This window comes from Manis javanica, chromosome 8, assembly GCF_040802235.1.
Source record: "Manis javanica isolate MJ-LG chromosome 8, MJ_LKY, whole genome shotgun sequence".
Classification (NCBI taxonomy): domain Eukaryota; kingdom Metazoa; phylum Chordata; class Mammalia; order Pholidota; family Manidae; genus Manis; species Manis javanica.
The window spans coordinates 111,776,255-111,798,246 of record NC_133163.1 but is presented as its reverse complement, the minus strand read 5'-3'; the positions used below and the strand labels follow the sequence as shown (position 1 = coordinate 111,798,246).

Genomic DNA, 21,992 nt, shown 5'->3' with positions numbered 1-21,992 from the left:
TTGTTGGCTGCCCTCTCTCTGCAGACCCTTAGATATTTGTCCATTGGCTCTATCAGCTACCACTCATTTGTCTCTTTCCAACTTTACAAATTTCATCACCTCTTAGTCTCTTTGACCTTTTTTAAATCTTTTACTTTACTGGGATTTCAAGAGTCAGACAGAGACCCAGAAGTTTGTAATTACTGTTTGCTTATAGTCCAATAGGGTGACACATGTACAGTTTGGGGGAATATTTTATTAGTCTTTGTATGTGTAGTATCAAGCCCAGTAACGAGCATGTGGGAAGTGCACGAAAAATTTGTGTTGAACTGATGAAAAACAAAAAGTCAGACCCATCATGGAATCAGTGAACCCCAGCCGCTGACCCCTCCCCCACCCCCACAGTCTGCACCTGGCCACACGGTGTCAGAAAAAGCACAAGTCTCACCTGTGTAGTGCTCATTGCCTTGGGCAGCGCAGGTCAAGAGCTGCGCCATGGAGGAGCCCACTGCTTTAGATGTGCTTCCCAGGTCTTGAGCACATTTTTCCAGCTGTTAAGCATATTTGAGGAAGAAGAGAGAGCTTAGAAGTAAGGAAACACTCACTGAAGACTCAGCATTAAAATAATGCAGATCAAACCTTGGGCCTCAGCTTTTTCCCACCTAATATACCAGTGGTACTAAGACGTAGGATGAGGCAGGCAAAGAGCCCAAGCTTCAGGATAAACAAATCAGGGCTCCTGCCCCTGGCTTCTGTTCCCTTCCCCCGAGTTGCTAGCTCTGAGAGACTGGGCGGGTTACTGAACCTCTCCAAGCCCTGGTTTCCAGAGGAGATCACAATAACTAGTTCAGAAAGTCCTCAGAGAATTAATGTAGGCACTCAACAAATGGTAGCTATTAGCATTATGCTCTTAGAATCTCATTTAGAAAGTCTGCAACAAATCCTTAGCGAGAATTAATTATGCCTTGGCAGGAAGTGGGCAGACATCCAACTGTACCACCTTCCTGGCATGTGGGGCCATTAACATTGTTCAATTTGATCATTATATGTTGAGGAGTTCTAACCAGAAGGAAATGCAATAGAAATGGAGGTTTGGAGTGGTAAATGAGATTATGAAAATGGGCAAAGTGCTTGCTTCCCATGAAGAGCACGTCATCTTGCTTTGTAAACTGAATAAATAATTCAGAGAACAAAGTTGGGAAAGGCCTAGGGTATGGATAATTATTTGATTACTAGACGAGGACATTTTGGAAGAGAACTTGTAGGCATGCTCCAAGAGTGCAGAAAGGCATCAGAGAATGTGTGTATTTTAAACCCCACACCATGTTTCCCAAGAGAGGCAGTGCCCTCAAAGAAAAATTAGAGCCTGTTTCACAATAGCCAATAGAATGTTACAACATGGCACATTCTTTAGGGCAAACAATTTCTTTAAAAATTACATGGTGTTTCTTGCATTCTAACTGACCAGTTGTTTTGTGAAAAGACAGTTCATATCATGCCAGCCCTTCTTGGGCTCCCTGGAGTACAGGGGTTTGCAAAGGGATACCTGGACCACACCACACTGCTGCTGACCTTGCAGCCAGTCCTGATTTTATTGAGCTGGGTGACCTTAGTCAAGTGACTTAACCTCTCTGAGCTTGAGTTTTCTCAACTTTAACTCAGGGGTAGCTTGATTTAGCAAATTATTTTCTGAGTGCTTCCTATGTACCCGGCATTGTTCTATGGTAAATTAGATGCTCCAGAAATGGTTTTATATTCCACAAGTCTTCAATTCATTAAAAGATCAGCAGTAATTAAGAAGAGAAGCTCTCAGTGTGAGGGATCAAGAGCATAGGTTTTTGAGTCCTATAAATCTGGATTTAAAACTTAGTTCTGCCAATAGCTGGCAGATAGACCCTGGACAGAATAGTGACAACCTCTGCAGCTGTTTTCTCAGCTGGTAAATAGTAAAACTTACTCATTCAGGTTACCATCAGTATAAACTGATCGTGTGTGTACACAGTGCTTAACAAACAGGAGTATTTATTTCATTCGCAATGTTCACTAATGTGGGGAAGGAGTAACATACAAATGAGAAGAACTGGTAAAATTCTAGCGAAGAAAACCCCTGACAGGAGCATCAGGAGGCATCTGAAGGCATCGAATTAGATCTGTGGGGCCATCACTCCCCTTGCAATCATGCTTTGCTGCACTGAAATGCTCCGTTGCTGTCTCTGCCAGTGCCTTGCGTTAAGTATTTATTAAAATCTTTGACTATTGACAGTTTTCCTGCATCTATCTTTCTAACCTCATCGCTACCCATTTCATAGATAGAATACCTGAGACACAGAGGAGATACGAGACTTGTCCACAGTTCGTTGAGACAAGCTGGATCTAGCAGCCAGAACTCCTAGTTCCAAATCTAGTTCCTCCGGCTGCACTGAGCATTCTTTTCAAAAAAGGCTGCAGGATTAGAAAACTGGCCTCAAACACTAGCTTTGGTCTTGTATATGATAAAGAGGGATGACTATTAACAGATGCCTGTTCATCCCAGCCAAACCCCAGGAGAGCAGACACAGAATGGTCACCAGAGGCCCTTTCAGGTTGCTCTGTACCTTAATGCAGTGCTAAAGAAATGTGGCTATTCTGGGGCTTTGCATTCAAAATGTGCGAAATTCAGGAATACCACCCCAACTTCTAAAAATGCCCCAACATGACCATAACAAGAGTGAGAGCCCTGCCCACCAGCTGGGCCTAACACCTCTTACCGTTTCCCCGGGAAGTGGTTTCAGCTGACTCTCCAGGGCAGCCAGCTTGGCGTCCTGCAGTTCATTCTTCAGTGACTGCACCGTGCTCAGTGCCGAATCGAGTTCCATAGGACCACAGGCTTCGTGAGCCTGTCAACAGAGTTGGGGACACGTGTACACAGCATGTTGGGAAAAGGGTCCCCGGTTCTTTGCAGCATATGAAGTGTCTTTGTGGATGTACCCAGCAATTCTCTAACTCTGGCCAATAGGAAGCAAGGGTAGTAAGCGTTTCCTTAGAGAGCAAAATCATCCTCAGGCACCATCTTAGTCCTAACTTCCCTAAATGATCAATTATGTATGTCTCGGAACTGGATATACTTAAAGTTTTCTTGATGCATTTTTATCCGAAATGCATTTGCCTCTCAGACTAAGAGGATCCTTTGTCATCATGTTTGGGTTCTGGAGACAGAGTGCCTAGCCTACGGTAGGCATGCACACAGCGGGTAGCGTGTGGTGAGTGCAAGAATGCAGGAAAGAGGAATCCAGGACTCTGGGGACAAGTCTTTACCAGTCTTTCTGGTTCTCTTTACAAATTTTGAGACTATAAGTCATGAACTTTCCATACTGAAGATTATGAATGATTTTTTTTTTGTTAGTAATGTTTTTAGAAAACTACTCAATTCTCTTGATCATTTAAAATATTTGTCGCCAAATGCTTTGTTCACATGCCTCTATGCACATGTTAATAAATACATGTACAACTATTGGTAAGTATATTAAATACTGGTAAATTTTAAGTTCTTTCCTTTTTTAGGCAGTAGTGACAACAGCAGTAGTAAGTATTAACTGATTTATTTCTGTGTGGCAATATCACACAGCGAGGAAACTGAGGCAGAGAGCAGTTGATTAACTTGCTGAAGTCACAAAATATTAGTTAATAGCAGGGCTAGAATTTGGATATAGGTCGTCTGATTCCAGGGCCTACACGCTTAGCCCTTACGCTATATAAAAAAATTCAAAAGCTCTCAGTGTCTTCCTGCATCCAGTGGATAGTCTCACTTAAGTCCCACTTTGAGGTTCACTGCTCCAGAGCAGTTGTTTGAGGAAAGTATGTGTCTAAGACTCACTGAGGAAACTTGTTAAAATGCAGATGTTCAGGGTCTATGACCAGAGGTTCTGCTTCAGCTGCCCAAAGGCAAGGCCAGGAACCCGCATTCTAGATGCTCCCAGGTGACTCCTGTGCAAGAGGTCCTTGGGCTTCTCTTTGCGAAACACAGTTCAAAACGCTTTTTTTTATTGGCTTCATCTAAAGCTCTGCATATTTTCTTGGTGATACAGTGTACTGTTCATGTTATGAATTCAAATCAGCTTCTAACCTTCTTCCCCTTGCTCATGTAGGAGGCTGCCTGCTTCTATAAAAGGGATTGCTACTATGAGGAAAAATGAATTCATGCCAGAGCTTCATACTAATAACATATCAAACAGTAATGAGGTCCTTTGGTAATTATAGTAAGTTCCAGAAACAGAAACTCATTAACCCCTAATTCTGTTCTATTGAAGACCTTGTTAAGGTGAAATGCTCCTGTGTAAGATGTGAAAACCTTTCCGGGAAAACAAGATCATATAAATGGCCCTCACAAACAGATTTGCTGCCTAAATAATTTCTTATTAAGTTTACAAGATAATACCTAGAAGATACAATCACTTATTTTGGCCCACGATTTACCAGGCACCTAAAAACTGATGACTACCTGTCTGCCCCAAGATTGTGAAAAATGGACCACTGCATGCTCCAGGGCATGGGAAGAGTGGGGATGCATGCAACCTGAAATAGTTTAACAAAAGTCACGTGTAACCAGGAAGGTGACAGTTAGGTCTAAGAGGTAGTGGCTCAAAGCAGGAAACCCAATCCACAGCGGGCATCTTTCATGGTCATGCACATGGAATGGACAACTCTGTCAAGAAATATGCCCAGCCGTGTTCAGGCCCTGGGGAGCAGCCAGGCCACACCAGCGGTAAGGAATTGAAAGGTCCATTCCCAAGAGCTCATCACTGTGACAGGGTCCCCTTGCCTTCTGTGAAGCAGTACGCAGCTCTGCCAAGCTGGTGGCGAGGTTCTTGGCACACTGGCTCAGCTGCATGGCTGCAGCCTGATCACTCACGGTGGGCACTGCAGCTTTAGCAGAGGACACCATCTTGCTGCCGGGCTGTGGAGAGATGAGCAGAGAGTAAGACTGTTCCTGAGAGGAGAGACCCAAACAGCAACACCACAAGTCAGCAAGAACTTACTTTGCCCTAAAACAAGGAATATTAAAACCATCCCGACTCCCTCTGAAAACTGCCACCCCAGATCAGATACTCTAGAAAAGGAATGTTAAAAAAAATAAATGTATGTGCCATTGGGAGAGGGGTAAAATTAGGAGAGTGGCTTGAAATTCTCACTTAAAACAGATCTCAGAGCAAGTTTCCTATTAAATGTTTCTTAGAATAGTTCTTTAATCTGAAATAAACCAATAGACTATTCAAAAAATTACAGGCTGACAAAATAAAACAAATAAAATGGCCTCTTTCATCACATCTCACTACCCAGGATAATTTCACCAGCACGGATGTCTGTGTGAATGCACATACATTTTCAAAAATACGATGTTATTTATTCTACTTTTCAAGTTCCTTATTTCACACATTCTTTGCAATAGCTATGTAAGACTGTTATATACATTTGTTAATATTTCTCAATCCTGTATTATAGAGCACATTTCCACTTTTCCACTATAATAAATACTTATTAGCTCAAACTTTCTACACAGTCATGATTTTCTTTGTATAAAATTTTAAAAGTAGAATTTCTAGACCAAAGAGTGTATACACTTTTAAGGATTTCAGTATGTTATTATATATTGTTATTTATGTTACTACATAAAACTATTTTGTAAAGTTGTAATAATTTAAGTGCCAGAACAAATATTAAGGACAAAAGTTAATATTTTTAATATTTAAGGCTTTCATCAGAATTTATAAGAAAAACCAGTAAGAGGGTACAAAAAGCATGAAAAGATAATCTCACATAATGGAAACAAACTTGAAACATGAAAAATGTTTAACATTGTGAAAACTGTGGAAATGCAAAACCCCAGTAAGAACTTTACCAAGCAAATTAGCAACAGCATTTTTTGATGTCCCAACTTGGAAAAGATGTATTAAAACAGTGTTTTCAAAAGTGTGCTCCATGGAATATTCATTCGGCTTTCTGGAAAGGCAATTTTACAACATGTGTGAAGAAAGTTTAAAATGTACAAACTTCTTGATCGGTTGATTCCATTTCTAGTTCTCAATCTGTCTTAATCTCGTAAAGACCTGATGGCTCTATGATAGCAAAATTAAAAGAAGAAAAAGAAAAAACAAGAGCAGGGACAGAGTGGACGCTGGAACATGTCCACACCGCTCTATCATAACATCCTACAAAGCCTGCCAGCAGTGGGGACGGCACAACCGGCTCCAGGCCTTCATCTACCTAAATGAAAGGAGAAACACCTGTCTAAACCATAAGTCTCCATGTTCCGAGCATCAAAATCAGCCACTTGCAATCCTATTTCTAGAAACTTATTCTAAGGAAATAATTTAAGAGGAGTACAAAGGTTTGAGCATATATGAAGACTTTTATCACATCACAGACTGTACAATACTAACTGTACAATTACCGACAATACTAACTGTACAATTGCCACAAAAATTCACCTTCGGAATTTGCAATGCACCTTCAGAAAAGACACACTTGCCATTTCTTTCTTCCCAATCCATGAATAACAGCATTAAGCATTCTGGACACTAGCTAACCTAAAGCAACACCTAGTACTTGGCTGCTCCCCAAGACTTGCAACTTAGTACATGTTTTCTCCCCTTGAAGAGACATAAAGATGCTACTCCGGATAAAAACAGATTATGTGCCGTCTCCCGGGGCAATTTCCCTGCATATTAGCACTGCCCTTTGCCAAGCTAAATCTACCTCTCCTGAAACTGGAAATATAAAGAGAAGGTCTTCCAGGTCTGCTTCCTGCAAAGACTTTGCTGTGGCATTCATTAACTCCTCTCCTTAAGCAACAGGGCGCTCCCTGCCCAGTGCGAGGCTCTGGGTCCAATGGGGGTGATGCTTACCTGGAGGAAGTTCTGGCTGGAGATGATGAGAGCCAGCTGGGCACTAAGGTCTTCTGCTTGGGCTTGGCTCCCTCTCACCCCCTGAACTAGCTGAGGGATGTGATCAGCCACAGCCTAGAGGAAGCAGGGAAAATTACAACTGAGCACACCTAGCATGGTGAACTACCGTAACAGAGTGGAAGATGACCCCGGTGGTGGATGTTTTAGGGATGTGCTCACTCCTGGGAAATACACGTCCTATACTGTGGATTTACACAGCACCTTTGGCCAGCTGGGTTCTTACCCACACTGAAACCCAAGATAGTACCTCTGGGTAGCTCTCGCCCACTCACACTCTATCCTGTGGCCCCAAAGGTCCTAAAACATTTAGTGCACTGTGATTCTCCATAAAGAGGCCTTAGAGGTATTTCCCCAGTTGCAATTCACACCATTCTGGCTTATTAGGGTTGAGAACTTAGAATCAAAGAATCTATACAATTCACAGGCAGATCAACTCAAGTCATGCATTTCCATGATCAGAAGAAAGTGTGACAAGTACTCAATTGCCAGCATATTTCCGTGCTTCCGTTCTTACTTGGCAGATATACATTCTGTCAGCTTTCACGTTCCCATGGCTCCTCTTCCTGTTAGAAGCAGCCGTGCTCATTTCTCAAACTGGAAAACCCAACACCCGGGTGGAGGAGGGAGGAGCAACAATTCTGAGGTGAGACCACTCTAAAGGGACCATCTCCCACGGTGCCTCCGGAGAGCAGCCATCTATCTGTTCGTGCTCTTCCACATTTCCTCTCTGTGCTCACGACCCCTCTGATAAGCCAGGTCCCCAAAGGTCAAGCACAGTGGCCACCACTGCTGAGGAAGGTCCCAAGTGCATCCCCAGCGTGATGACACGGTTTTATCAGAAGCCCATTTCAGCAAGAATAAAAAAATATTTCCAAGACGTTTCCCTCAGGTGCTTCTCAGGACTGCTGGCTCCAGTGGTTTCATCCACCTTTCTCTTTCCACCACAACCCAACAGATGGTCAGGCTCTTATTTCCCGACAGGGACCAGGCAGCTTGTTTCCTGGCCAGAAGTCGAGGGGGAGTTCATCCTGCAGTAGCTTCCTGCACACAAGCAGCATGTGCTTCCCTGGGAAGGGGACAGGACGTTTCTCCACCCCTGGCAGATGAACCGAGGCTCTAACAAACTCCCCTTGCCCACCCACCCCCAGCAGGGGCCTGACACTCAGAAAAACCCTCCTCTAGGCGTACAATCCAGAGGAGAGCCCGGACCGCACTGCGGAGGCTTCTCTACAGAGCGCACCCGCTCAGTGGGGGCGCTGGCCTCAGAGAACCCAGACTCAGCTCAGGGGACTCCACGTGGTGACCCGCGGAAGTAAAGACACTTCTGAGGTAGAAGAGCCAACACTCTTCACGGTGTAAATCATTTCAGAGGAGATCCTAAAAAGGGGAGAGTGGGCAGTTAACTCTCAGGACGCAAGCACAACCAAACTTGCCTGGCCACGCACTCCCGCTGCCGACTGCAGCCCTTCCAGGAGACCCGACGTGATGCCCACATGTGGCCAACGGCTACGCAATGAGATTTTGTGTCTGGTGCCATTCGGGGGTCTCCTGGGAGACGGCCCTCAGAGGAGGCAAGAAAGGTATTTATGCCCCTTTGGTACTTGGCTTCAACATGGCTTCGAGGCCAAGGTCTGAGAAGCACAAAGAGGCAACGCTGGAAAGCTCCGAAGCACACCGGCACTGCGGGCCAGGACAGGGTGAAATAAATCCTCCAGGCGCAATCGGTGTGAAGCAGGAAATCAGCCCTGTGCCAAGGACAGACGGTAGGCAAGGCCCGCCTCTTAAAGGGAGAAAAACACTCCGGAAATTCAGCGCCTCGTTGGCTATTTCAGAGCCCTAAAATGGCCTTGTCATTGATTCTCCTTGATTCCATCTCTCCAAAAGAAAAGAATCTAGACTAAGGCAGGCAATGCTGGAAAGACGTCATACTCTCCCTCCAAACACAGGCCACCCCCTTAACAGACAAAAACCAGGTGTGTGTACACCTCCAACAGGGGAGCCGGAATAAACTGGATTAGGGGTCTGAGTGATGGGTCTTAACCAAATTACAGGGGCGCATGGCGCTCTAATGCTATCAGGCTGGTGGACAGCAGACCTGCTCTCAGGCCACCGGCCCCTCACCTTGCAGCTCTGCACCAGCTGCTGCTGGGCGGCGGCATTCTTGTTGGACATGGCCGCGTTCTGGGCGGCGGCGATGGCTTGCGTGGCCGCAGCTGCTGCTTGCTTAGCTGCAACCTGGAGAGGCAAGTGACAGGAGGAGAGCAAAGGGAAATGAGCCAGAGTCTGTGCCGACAGACACACATGCACTTTTATATATGTCCCTTTTACCAAAGGGTGCTCTGCAGAGCTGTAAGAGACGGAACTACAGGCTCTGTCTTTTAAATACCCCTGATGACCCTAACCCCCTAACTTAACAGTGCCAGGGTATCTTGCCTTATCTTTGACTGGTTCATGTTCCAGAGTCAAGTGATAAAGAAAGATAGACACTTGAAAGCTCAAGTTCCAATGTTCACTTGTCTTTCGCAAAAAGATTAGAGACAATTCTGAGACCATGATGGCACTGATAAGCAGCACCAAGTCTAAATGTTTTAGGGGAAAAAAAGTTTTCCCAGAGGCAGCATAGGCTGCTCTCTGTGTTAAGCACCAGTACTGATGTTCATGGTTTCCTCTTGCAAATCATGAGAAGCCTTGGTTCAGAAAGGCCCAGACTGTCCCACCAGAGCACTTTATCATGTGACTCTCTTGTATCTTTCCAAGAACAAGAGGCCAGTTTTCGTCCAGAATTCAGCAAACTATACATGGATTCCTCAGCTTCCAAACTCCCCAACTGTAGTTGAAGAGTCTCCTGTATACATTTGTGAAATTTATTTTCTTATGGTTTGTGCCTATTACTATTTTTTCAAAATAAATGTTTTGAAAAATGACATATTTCTTATTACTTTCTCCCATACCTCTCCATTCAAGCCTGATCCCCATTCCCTAGTCATCCAAAGTCCGTATTTTCTCTTAAGAGTATGACAGGCTCATTGCTTCCAGCAATATATATATATATATATTTTTAGCTAAAGATCCTTTCTGAACATGGACATCCCTTAATGCAGGAACAAAATATCCTGGCTCCCCCTGAAAAAAACTTTGAATTCTATTTAAGAATGTTTAACTCTGAAAAGATTCTGGCTTGCTGAAACCATGAACTCAAGCAATATTTCAAATTGTGTCAATGTGCCTAAAACTACTGAACTTAAATGTACAATGTACATAAACCAACATTTCAAATTATTTATAGTCCCCAAACCATTAAGCTATATTGTTAATCTTGATTTAGCTTCCTTTATATGGGCACTGCTTATCAATTCCATTATTCTTTCAAATAACTCTCTGCAATCTAAAATGGACATCCTAGAAAACCAGCCTTTACTGACCTCTAATCGGTTGACAATTTTTTTCTTAATAGCATTCTGGGCAGCAGCGTTGGTTGCCACCCGGAGACCTTCTGCAGCTTCTCTTAGTCTTTGCTGCTGGTCCTCATTCTCAGGATTAGCTGCAGCCCCCTGGAGAGGTGAAAATAAATATTTCAAGAGGTCTGGGGGCAGCATGCCACAGACACTAAATTCATGCCTTCAATTTTACTTTTTCCTAATAATACCAAGTTTCTGGATGAGAAGGTCAAATGCTTCAAATATTCAGAAATATCTTTATGATAAAGATGTTTCTTCTACAACAACATAAAACATCTATTGGGGTATGATTCAAAACTGTACCACCAAATAGAAATCCATTGGTAATAATTAAACACGAGATCATAGCCTTGGTTGTCCATATAAATGAACTTGTGGTCAGAAATCCATGGCTTAAAAGATATTGAGATAAAATCTCCCTCCTCCCCATTTCTTTTAGGAAGGACTTTAATTGGCATGACAGACATTCTCTTGTCCCATAGCACTGGTAAATGTGAATGCCTAAGAGTTAGCACAAACACAGGGGAGAGGTGGAGGGAGCAGGGGGTGTGAGAACGCCATCCAAAATACTATAAGCAAATGTTGCTCAAAAAAATTGATGCCAAGAAACTGCACTCCTAGAAAGCCTGAGTTGGAAAGTACAGCAAAGTAGAGCTGGCACCCAACTGCACTGAATTAAAGAGAGAAATATGATGCTCCTTATCCTGGCAGGGAAAGAGGAAGACACCATGCACAGCCCATGGCCGCACTTCCCTTGTGTAGCTCCATGGCCCTTTTACTGTTTTGCTATAGGTTAAAGTGTCTTAGGAATCCAAGTGGATTTTATTTAGATGGGTGGGATTTTGAAGCAGGGAAAGGCAAACGGTAATATAGAAAGAGGAGATAATTTTACTACACAACAATTCAGCAAAGACTTAAATAAAGCACATTTAGTCTTCCACTCCCATCTGAAATTAAAAAAAAATGCAACCATCAAGAATTTCCTCACAAGGGCTGTGTGTGTTGTGGCTGTATTTGATGCATATAGATGAATGAATTTCTTTCCATGAACATTTTAGGATAACAGTATTTGCTCTTGAGTCAGAGAAGAAAGTGGAAATTAACACAACAAATGTCAAAAATAAATTTTCTGAACATCTACTTTTCCAAATGGCCAACTTGCCAAATATACCAATTTATGAGAGCCTATTTCTTTGAACTATTTATAAAAGTTATGGGAACTCATACTGGTTGATAAGAGTTAACATCTGTGACAGAATTGTTTTGGCAATTGTCTTGAATGAAATCTTTTGGTTTTTCAAACTTTCACAGCTTTTAGTATTTTTTTTTTTCTAGTAACTAAAGCATTTTTGCACTTCATGTGTGAAAGGACTGTTTGGACTACTTTAGTTTTTTTTTTTGGTCAGGGGAAAGCGCAAATGCAGTCTCCCACTACCATAAATTATGCAGTTTAGTTTCCCACATTTGGGGAAATAGCAGGGGTCACCACATCTGGAGTGCAATGGATAGATAAGCCTCGCCCTGGGAAAACCACCTTTGTAAAGATCATGGGACCTCTCCTGCCAGGGAAGTATACTTTTATATTCTTTTGCTAGTGTATGAAAGTTATTTTTTTCTCCTCATCAGATATTTTTTAAGCCACTCCTTGCCAAATGCCTCCAGCTTTATTTTTCTACTTCAAGCAGCAGGGAGACACTGGTACTGTGCTTCCCACTGGTGTGGGCATTTAGGTCCTTCCTTAATAGTATCTTTTTTATGATGAATGTGTATTAGACACGAGGTACTAATTTTGGCCTGAAATTTTAGTTACTGATTTTGAATGAATTTCTTTTTCACATTAAATGTATTTTTGGAGGTACTTATACTTTCTTCAGCTTTCAACAAAATTCATCAAATTAGAATATTATTATGAAGATCAAATGACAACTTTTAACTAAAAACTGTAAGAATTTATAGAAACCTTAATGTTGTCCCAGGTAATATAAATAGTCAAATATAACAAAACTTAAAAGGAGTAAGTTTCTGGGAACTTGGTACGTTCAGTTAAGTGGTCTGGTGAGTACTGTACATCTAGAAATAAATTGGTCCTGACTCAAACTTATGTGATGGTAAGCTCGATCTTTTTGAGTTTTAAATTTCTTATTTATACAATAAGTTGTATATTAGTAACTAGGTTTTTCACTAAGGTTCTTTCCAGTCTAGCAAGCAGTTTTTTGTGAACATGAAAATTTGCTTGAAAGAGGTATATTTAGACTTAGAAGTGGGTAGCAAAATAGAACTCATAAAAAAAATGTACTACAGTACAAAACACTAATGTATATTTTCTGCTAAAAGGGATGACTAAGGGCAGAGCTTCTCAGCTAAAACAGGGTCAGGGGACAGAGGAAGATGGTTCAGACTTTCCTCTCCTGCATCTCTCTTCAGTCTCCCCCAGGAGTTACCAAGAATTCTTGGTACCTCAGGTACTACAACGGTGAGTCAGATACGGAAGGTCTACATAGTCCCCTGCATGTCAACAGAACATTTTAAGTAAAATAATTCCCATACGAGGTTGAGATACACTACTATTCTGCTGGAGGCCAGGGAGAAAGGATGAGATGTATTTCTGTGCATTTAAGATTCACTACACCTTTACATTAAATGTTATCAGGGGTGTATCAAGTTAAAGGTGATTTTTATTTTCTAATTTATACTTATCTGTATTTTCTAACAATTCCACAAGAAATGTGTGCTAGTTGCATAACTACCCTCTCACCACACAGAGAAAAACATATAGTCATATCCACATAAAATAGTTCTCACCTAGAGGTAAGCATCAGAATCCCCTATGGAACGCACACATAAGCATGTACATACATACGTACACACGGTGTCACCAGTGACCTCATGAATCTCTGGGCATGGACTTGAGGCATGTGTGCTTTAGTATGTTTCACGGGGGGCTCTGAAAAAGAGCCCTGGACTAAGAACTGCTGGGTTTTAGAGGATCACGCTGAAGCACAGCTGTCAAAAAAAATACAAAGCTAACTCTTAACTCTTTATTCAAAGTCCTCCTAAGAATACTTAAAATTACTACTGGGATTTGAAGAACAGTGAAGCAGGAAGTACTCTATTATGCAAAATCCTCATAGGAGTTTAGTTGAAAAGTTGAATGGAGGGCAAAATAACACTCAGGCTGTGGGAAGAAAACATGTATAAGTGAATTCACTGTTGAAAAATCTAAGGTTTAAATTAATCACCATTTTCAATGAAGCCAATGGTGATAACCCAATGGAAAGAGTGCTTGCTAAGCACATGGATGTCATTGTCCATGGTTAGTCAGCACCACTTCCCTAAAAGAGCTTCATTCACACATTCCGTGACCTCCTTTCCCACTTGAACAAGGTTAAATGTTTCAAAGCCATATGGGTTTTAAACAAACAAAAATGCATACTCAGCAGCCCATTCTCTCTGCTAAAGGTACCTTTCAAATCCTAACTCTTCATTATGTTCAGTTACTCACTTTCCGATTGAACAAACCCAACAAAATACCTTTGCGGCTTCCACCATGCGGGCAGTGGAGTCGGCCAGGAGTTTCGCTGCTGCCAGGAGCTTCTTTGAATTCTCCATGTCGATTTCAGCCTCTGCATCTGACCTCATGGCGTTGACCAGGTCTGAGGTAGCCTGGGCCAGGACCCGGGCCTGGCGCACCATTTCACCTGCAGGACAGGATTGAGGACGCAGTCTTTCTAAAGCTTGCGGGGAATCTCAAAGGCAACACAGTCTAGCCTCATTCCTCTAGCAAGAGGGATGGAGAGAAGTGAGTCGGCATGCTCTGTACGTAAGCAATGCCCCTGAATTACACCCAGAACCAAAAATATTCTCTATGGCAGCCAGGACTGCATACCCTAGCACATTCAAGTTTAATCTTTAACTATGAGGGATAAATACGAAACACACAGCAGAAGTGCAGTTTCATTTATAAGGCAGGGAACAAAATTCTATGCATTTATTATGTGCATTTACTTTTAGGAAGTATTTACTTAGAAAATACTTACCTCGCTTCAAGAACCACTTACACAAAAGTTCTTATAATAAACCCTGAGTAACAGGCATAGAAAAAATTATTTTAAATTTTTGAATAATTTTGTGTGCCACCTAATAAATACCAGATGAGTAATCACACAATTCACAGTATGTGTGTCGTTTGGCTCTTGCTAATAGGAAGCACCAGTTTCAGTGCTTAAATGCTAAGATTTGCCTTGACAGAGTTTTCCCTGTCAATTCACTGTTTGTTCACCCTTTCCTTCCCAGCACTGGTTTTGATCTTGTTACTAGTAATTGTTTGGTTTTACTGTACCTGTGATTTTACTGAAGTCTATTTCATCCTTTTGGAAGTGGGAGGGGTATAACTTCACATCAAAAATAAACTACTCAAATGTAAGGGATTTCTTCCTCTCCCAAAGGTCATTTGAGAAGAATGCCTAAGTACTGTAGCATTAAGGGGGAAGAAAAGGCTTTCATAATAAATTCGAGGTATCCTGGGTTGGATCCTGGGACAGTAAAAGGACATTAGTGGAAAAACTGGTGAAATGTGAATGTCTGTAGTTTAGTTAGCAGTAATTTAACCCTGCTAACTAACAAAAAATTTCTTTGTTTTGAAAAATGTGCCATAGGTCAGGGATGATGTTAAAAATGGGGGAAACTGGGAAGGGTATATGAGAAGTCTCTAACTTTTGCAACTTTTCTGTAAACCTAAGAGCATTCTAAAACAAAAGGTTTATTTAAAAAAACAAAAACAAAAGAACATCAGAAAAACCTGAATGTGTGAAGCATTCCTATCTTTTAAAATCATTTAAGGACATATAAAAGTACAAGGACATTTTACACAAAAAATACTTGTGATAAGGTATTGCTCTGCGCTGACAAGGAAGTAGAAAAACCAACCTCTTACAAACTACTGGTAGAGATGCAAATTACGGATACTTACTGGAGATAAATTTCATACACACATTAAAAAAAATGTACATACCTATTGGGCCAGAAATTCCACTAATAGGAATTTTTCCTACATACACCCCGAAAGTAAACCAACATTTTTATAAGAACAGTTACAGTCCTGTTATTTTTGTAATAGCAAAACAAACTAACAAGCAAATGAAAAAACATGGAAACATCTAAATGTCCGTTAAAAGATAATTAAGTAAATTATGATTGATCCATTGAATAGAATATTATGCAGCCATTAAAAAGATGTGTATGCTTCAACATGGAAAATACAGTAAGTGAAAAAGGTTACAAGAGTATGCAAATACAATTCCATTTATATAAAAGGAGGGTATAATATACACACATGTGACTGCAGGAAGATTACAAATTTCTGGACAGGTGAAACAGTAACTGGCAAATGACCAATTCTGGAGATTTAGATTGGGATACTGATGGGCTGGGGCAACTTACTATTTCAACTAATGGAAAGGAGGATTATATATGTATTTTTTTATTTTCTGTATATTATGATGTTGGACATAAAAAAAAAAACACCTTTCTAGCTGGAGACTGCCCCCTGGGGCTAGTCAATTCTTCCAAACAGCAAAGGTGGCATGCCTTTGATGTGCAAACTAACCAACCCAGAGCCACACATCCTCTGTCTGGCCAGTACCAGTACACCCCTGGAGGCAATATTCCTTTGCTTTAATCATGCCAGGGCGAGGTAACAGGCAACTAGGGACCACCCAGTAGCTGGGGCCTGCTGAGATTATTCCAAGTAGCCAGTCCTAAACTGCTCATCCTGCCCTGCATTTCCCATAGAAATCCCAATCAAGGCCATGGCCTCAGCTTCCCCCTCACTCTTGTTTTCTGCCTCACCAAGACCTGACGCTTTCCCTGTGACCCTGAACAGTATGTGGTGACCCATTCTGGGACCTGTGAGTATGATAAACTTCTTCCTTCCAAGCCTCATTGCTAGAACAAAAAATATTTACTGTGAATCTAAGTCATTAAAAATACCCTAGCGAGCCAAGTCTTTAAGTGTGGTGGATGGGCATATTAGGAGTGTTCCATCTTTTTTCCCAGCCTCAGTGTGCAAGTCTCTTGTCCTCCCAGCCACCTGTCACCTTTCTTACAATCAACACCATAGGGAATCCCAAACCGACTCGCCCCACACCGCCCAGCCCCTCACCAGCATCGCCCATGGAGCTGAAGATGCTCTCGGTGACACACATGATGGTGTCGGTGGCCTGGTCGTAGCGGCCGATGGGCTCGCCTCGGCTGGCAAATTGTCGCACGTGCTGCAGAAGATCATGCAGAGCCTGGCTGACCACACTGGCCGCGGCGCTGACCTGCTTCAGGAGCTCACTGTCATCGGTGGCCGCCTGGCAGGCACGGACACAGTTCTCCACCGAACGGTCCACAAGCTTCCCCGCTTCAATCAGCTGCTCCTGGCACACTGGGGAGCTGATGGTGGGGCTCACCACCTGAAGTGACACAGGAGCATACTTGAGCACAGAGAGTCACTGTGGGTGGCCAGCGTGCACCAGCACTGCCACCATGTCCCTTCCCTCTCTGGGTCTCAGTTCCTTACTTAGAGGCCCAGGGATTAAACTAAAGCACCAGTGAGGCTTCTCACACTTCAAGATTTAACTACACCTTTGTGATTTTAGATGCTTAATTTTATCTAACTTCTGGTTTAACAATTTTAATTTTTTTCTTTGTTACCGATACCTAATTATCTATACTACCAAGTATCACTGTAGAGAGAAATATCTGGCATTTACCAATTACACGTCCTCCTTTTAGGAAATCCTGAATTGAGTCTCCTGAGCTAGGATAACAGGACTTAAAGAACTGCATTTCTTTTTCCAGAGGAAACTAGAACTCTGCTTCGTGTTACTTTAAAGAATGGGAGGCTTCTGTCTTTTATCTGTGGGCACCAGGATGGTGCACAAGGAGAGAAGGAGGGAGATCCCCAAGGCCACCTCCCCAGGACAGAAAACCGCAGGCTTGAGCCAGGTCAGGGTTCTGTTCAGCATGTTATGTCATCCAGTGGAGAAATGGACACCTTCCATTTCTGATGCACTGTCTCAGTAAAAATGCACATGCTGGAGTGGACAGGGCATTTGAAATGAGACTAGTGAAAACCCCAGTTCTGCCACTTGCTACTTTGTGGCCTTAAGCTAGATGCTAACACCTAGGGGCCTCAGCTCCTCTTTGGTGAACTGAGAACGATGTGCTAATGAAGTGAGGTTTGACACAATGTGCACCTCCTAACCGGTGACAATGAACGTCATCCTTACTACCCTCCCTCTGCCACTGTGTAGTATAGAAAGGGCTCCCAAAACTCTGCAGATCATTTCTGAGCCCCTTTATGACGCTGTACTACACAATTCAAGAACCCTCTGTGGGCAGGTGTAAATAAGAAAATAACACCTATGGAGAATTCCGAAGGGGAGACATGGCAATTTGCATGCAGAAATAACAATTTAGACACTGAGAGGTACCAGTGCCTGAGGACTGGAGCAAAGTGATAAAAACAGAATTGGGCAGTTAATGTTAAAATCCTATTGTGTCACCTATACAATGACATGGGAAGTAAGCTCTAAGTCTCAGACAATTTTAAGAAATTCTGCTCCTGCTTCCCCCACCACGCCCCTGCAGCTGGAGGCAGGCGAGAACATGTGACACTTTGTGGAGAGGGCCAGGGTGCCAGCTGGCTGACCTTGGCACATGCCACGAGCTGTGAGGTGGAGAGGGCACATTGGGTGGCAGCAGCGATCACCCTGTTCTGCAGGACCGCATCTTCAGCCACTTGGGCGACGTTCTTCGCCTTTAGTACCAACATGGCAGCAGCATTGGCAACGGCTTTGGCCAAACTCATTAAAACATCCTAAGAAAAGGCAATCAAAACTAGTCATTCATATTTTTTTCTAATTACCCTTCACAGCCTGAAAATAAAATATGGTGTTCTTCACTTAAACAGGCTTTATTTAAATTCCATTTAGCCTTTTTCCTTTAGTACTTCAGAATAATACTCTTCCCACTTACTTTTCCGAAATGTCAACTTATCCTTAGAGGTAATTAAGGAAGGAGACTTGAATCTTAATAACATAGTCTCCTACATATTAAACAGCATAGATTTAAATCTAAGGTAGGTTAATCTGGGGGAAGGGCTTTTATTTTAACCACTGATTCACATTCATGCACCCATCTAAAACCAAGTTTGACTATGTCACTTGAATGAGTGGTCACTGTGGTAGATCAGGAGAAGCTGAAAATATATCCAGATGGCAAAATTATGTGCTGTAGGAAAGAGATAATTCATGGCCTCCAAGTCATCATGCCCCACTATGTCAAAATTTATCTTCTGGATTTTCTCCTTTGCACCAGGATCCAAGTGATCAGAAATTTAGCCACATCTCTGCCTCCAGAGGGCAACGTTGGCCACACACAGAAAACACCTCCAGCCCCAGAGCCAAGGAAGGCTCTGAACGTAAGTTATCTCAGTGTTCTGTAGACTTCTGGATAGGCATTAAATTATTAAATGAAGTGGAAAGGGAGCCTACAGAAATAAACTAGCTACAAGCTACAGTCTCACTGAAGATGCAAGGAGCTTTGAGCCTTTAAAGATCAGTTTATGCATCATCTCAGCAAAGAAGGTGCTGTCTACAGGATGGAGAATGCTTTGATTTAGCCGACCAGATTGGTCACCCATCTGGGTGACCTGAAGAATATCCACCGCTACATTTGATCTACTTTGTTGCTTTTAATAAATACTGAGGGTAGTTTATTTGGTTTGGAGATGCCTTCCAAAATATATCCCACTTACGAGTCATTTTTATTTTGAGCAAACATGTCAAGGCTTTCTCCCAAAGGAAATGTGGTCAGAAATCTTTATTAATTCATAAGATAATGAAAAGCACTTTTGATTCTAAATGGGAAGGGCACCCAGAGTCTTTGCAACAGGTATTTCATGAGGAGATGCATCAGAAACTTTACACAGCCCAGAGACTAGATGCTGCCCAAGCACATCAGAGACCCAGGAATCCATCAAGTGAAAGGATTTTAAAAGGGACGAACACCAAGCAGTCTAAAAGGAACCGTTTGGCTCAGTCTTTTTGAGGTCCGATGTTTCCTGCATGTCAAAGGAAAAACCAAAGCTTGTGGTGCCACAAGTAGAAGATGCTTTTGGGATCTGACTGGCAACCGTTGGCCACACAACTTTTAGAAATTGCTCCCAACACAGCCTGCAAAGTTACAGGTCTTGAATGCCTATCTTAATGCCCAGTGAAGATACAACTTAAGCATCACAAATTATGAACAAGATTTTTAAAAACAACTGCAAAGGGAACCACAGTATTCCTTTTCTCAGTATGAATCCATCTTTTCACAAAGCAACCAAGATCGGGTCATGTGGACTCACGACTGTTCTAAGGGGCTTTGTTAGATTCCTTTAAAGAAATCCTGTTCCTCCTATTAACATTGTCCAAAAAAAAAAATACAGTTAGAAAAAGAACATGATACTACAGCTATAGTTGCTGACAGGGCCTTTGTCAAGCTTTATAACAAGCCCACTATTATGTAGCTCATGTAAAATAAATCTTTGTTAACTCTGGGAACATGCAGTACATTGAGAACCCAAGAAAAGCTCTGAGATAGGATCTCAAGAATCAGAAAAACAGAGTAAGAAATCCAATGTCAGTAAGCTGGGGGCTACTCAGAACTGGGGGAAGCTGCAGCATCACCTTACTGCACTGGTGTTGACTAGGGACCTTTACAGAAACAGGAAACCCTCAGCTCAGGCCTTTCCTTGGAAAGAAAGCCTCTGCAGGACCACATCCTGAGCTGATTTGCTTCCCTAGCACGTCTGAATAGCAACACACATTAGGAAGCCAAGTTTGCATTTCTATGCAATGAAAACAGTCGTTCCAAGGGAAAAAAATAAAGACAGTCTCTTAAAAAAAAAAAATCCAAGGATGCATGAGACGTCTTAAGAACTACAACTTTCCTCTCAACCTTTCCAAAGACCCTGGCGAAAGCAGTATGACATTTTTGAGGAAGGTTAAGTTGACCACTTCAAGATAACTAAGCCTACTAAACCAACAGGTGAATCCCCTGCTGACCCAACTCCTAAGTGGGCAGCTGCCGACCGAGAATTACCTGCTTGAACATAACAAGCAAAGGCCAATACAAGGGCAGTTTAGGGATCTGGCTTAAAGGAAAGTCCGAATGGGGACACAACAGGCTTGGACTCAGTGGGATAAATTTATGTGGTCTGAAGTTAATTGTCTTTAAAGCCAACTTAGCACCGGCCACCTCAGCAAAGAAATGGCTTCCAGAAATACTCCCACTATGGGTTCGCCCTCCATGATGACACGAATGTTCAAGCAATGGCTTTCATCACACTGCAGAATACGAATGAGTGTTATGGCCCCAGCACCACAGATACGTGGTAAGTGGAGGAGAAACCAACACATCTGTGGATGAAGGTGTATGTTTCATGTATCGCAACATGTATAATCGTGTCTTAGTATAACCAACGCATCCTGTGTCAGAACAGTTTGGTAGTTTTAGGTAAAATGGCATGCAAAATTGCCACATGAAGCAAGACACCTTCAAGTTTGCTAGAGTAAAGCGGAATTACCTTTTTATTCCAAATGCTACAGAATTCCCAGTCAACCTGACATGGGATTGGAAAAGGGTATCTTCCAGAGAACCTGGGCTCAAACTATAACAGTTTAATGAGAATGTATTTCTATATTACCCATAAAATTAAGACATAAGGGGAGGAGGAAGAGAAGTGGTGGGCAGTTACCCCCAAAGATGGGGGAGGAGAGGCCCCTCTTGGCCAGAGGCTTCCCAGCAGCAGGGCAGGGCTCTGCACCTCATCCCTGGTGGCCTAGACAGACAGAGGAGACAAGCGGAGGCCTCATCTGAGCTGGCAGCGCATCAAGGGGCTACAGCTGTTCACCAGAGGACAGACAACCCATGTCCTGCGTATTGAAAAAGAAGGGTGACAAAAAAGAGACTTCCCCACTGCACTTGTGGTTAGGGAAATGAAACAGACAACAGACCCCCTGCCGAATAAGCAAGAATGCTTGTTTGGGTGTGTGTGTGAAAGTGAGACAGAGTTTCGGGAGTTTCAGCCTTACATGTGGACTCCAGAATGATGCCATTTAAAACTGCGCCAAACAGATAAAATAAGATTGGCCAAGAGTTAATCATTGTAGCAGCGGGGTGGTAGATACAAGGGGGTTCATGACATTATTCTCTCCACTTTTGTGTTTAAAGAATGCCTGGCATTGTAGGTCTGCTTTGGTTATATAGCTGTATTCCTATTATGTTAATGTGTGTGCGCAATTTAATTAGTAGTTTAAAACCTATACACGCTTATGTTACTCTACAAGAAGATATGTCAAAGAAATAATCAATCTTCCCATGTTTTCTTCCGTCTGCTACTTCTATAGCTTTTCTTCTTCCTTCCTAATTACAACCCTTAAGTAGAATTCGTGCCTCATATCGAAATTACCGAGTATTATAATTCTTCCAAGTGTAAAGATACCTCAAGACAAATGCTGGGCATAGAAGCCACAGGGCATAAATCTGCAAAGAAGTAAAAAGCTAACCTTTTCAAACAATA

General features: G+C 42.4%; 1 protein-coding gene and 1 non-coding gene across 10 annotated transcripts in view; both read right to left on the bottom strand.

Moving 5' to 3' along the window:
* TLN2 (talin 2) overlaps positions 1–21,992 on the bottom strand; it is a 440,089-nt gene that overhangs the window by 118,850 nt on the left and 299,247 nt on the right. For all 9 annotated transcript variants that reach the window (XM_073211939.1, XM_073211935.1, XM_073211941.1 and 6 more), the window contains 9 exons: positions 18,075–18,242; positions 16,539–16,833; positions 13,910–14,076; positions 10,343–10,471; positions 9,042–9,155; positions 6,861–6,974; positions 4,778–4,912; positions 2,727–2,855; positions 428–530 (listed from right to left, as the gene is read on the bottom strand). In XM_073211939.1, coding sequence (XP_073068040.1) covers positions 428–530; positions 2,727–2,855; positions 4,778–4,912; positions 6,861–6,974; positions 9,042–9,155; positions 10,343–10,471; positions 13,910–14,076; positions 16,539–16,833; positions 18,075–18,242 — 1,354 coding nt within the window. The remainder of the gene's footprint in view (positions 1–427; positions 531–2,726; positions 2,856–4,777; positions 4,913–6,860; positions 6,975–9,041; positions 9,156–10,342; positions 10,472–13,909; positions 14,077–16,538; positions 16,834–18,074; positions 18,243–21,992) is intronic.
* LOC118969679 (U1 spliceosomal RNA) lies at positions 11,782–11,952 on the bottom strand. Its single transcript, XR_005057553.1, has one exon. It is a non-coding gene; the product is annotated as a U1 spliceosomal RNA (small nuclear RNA).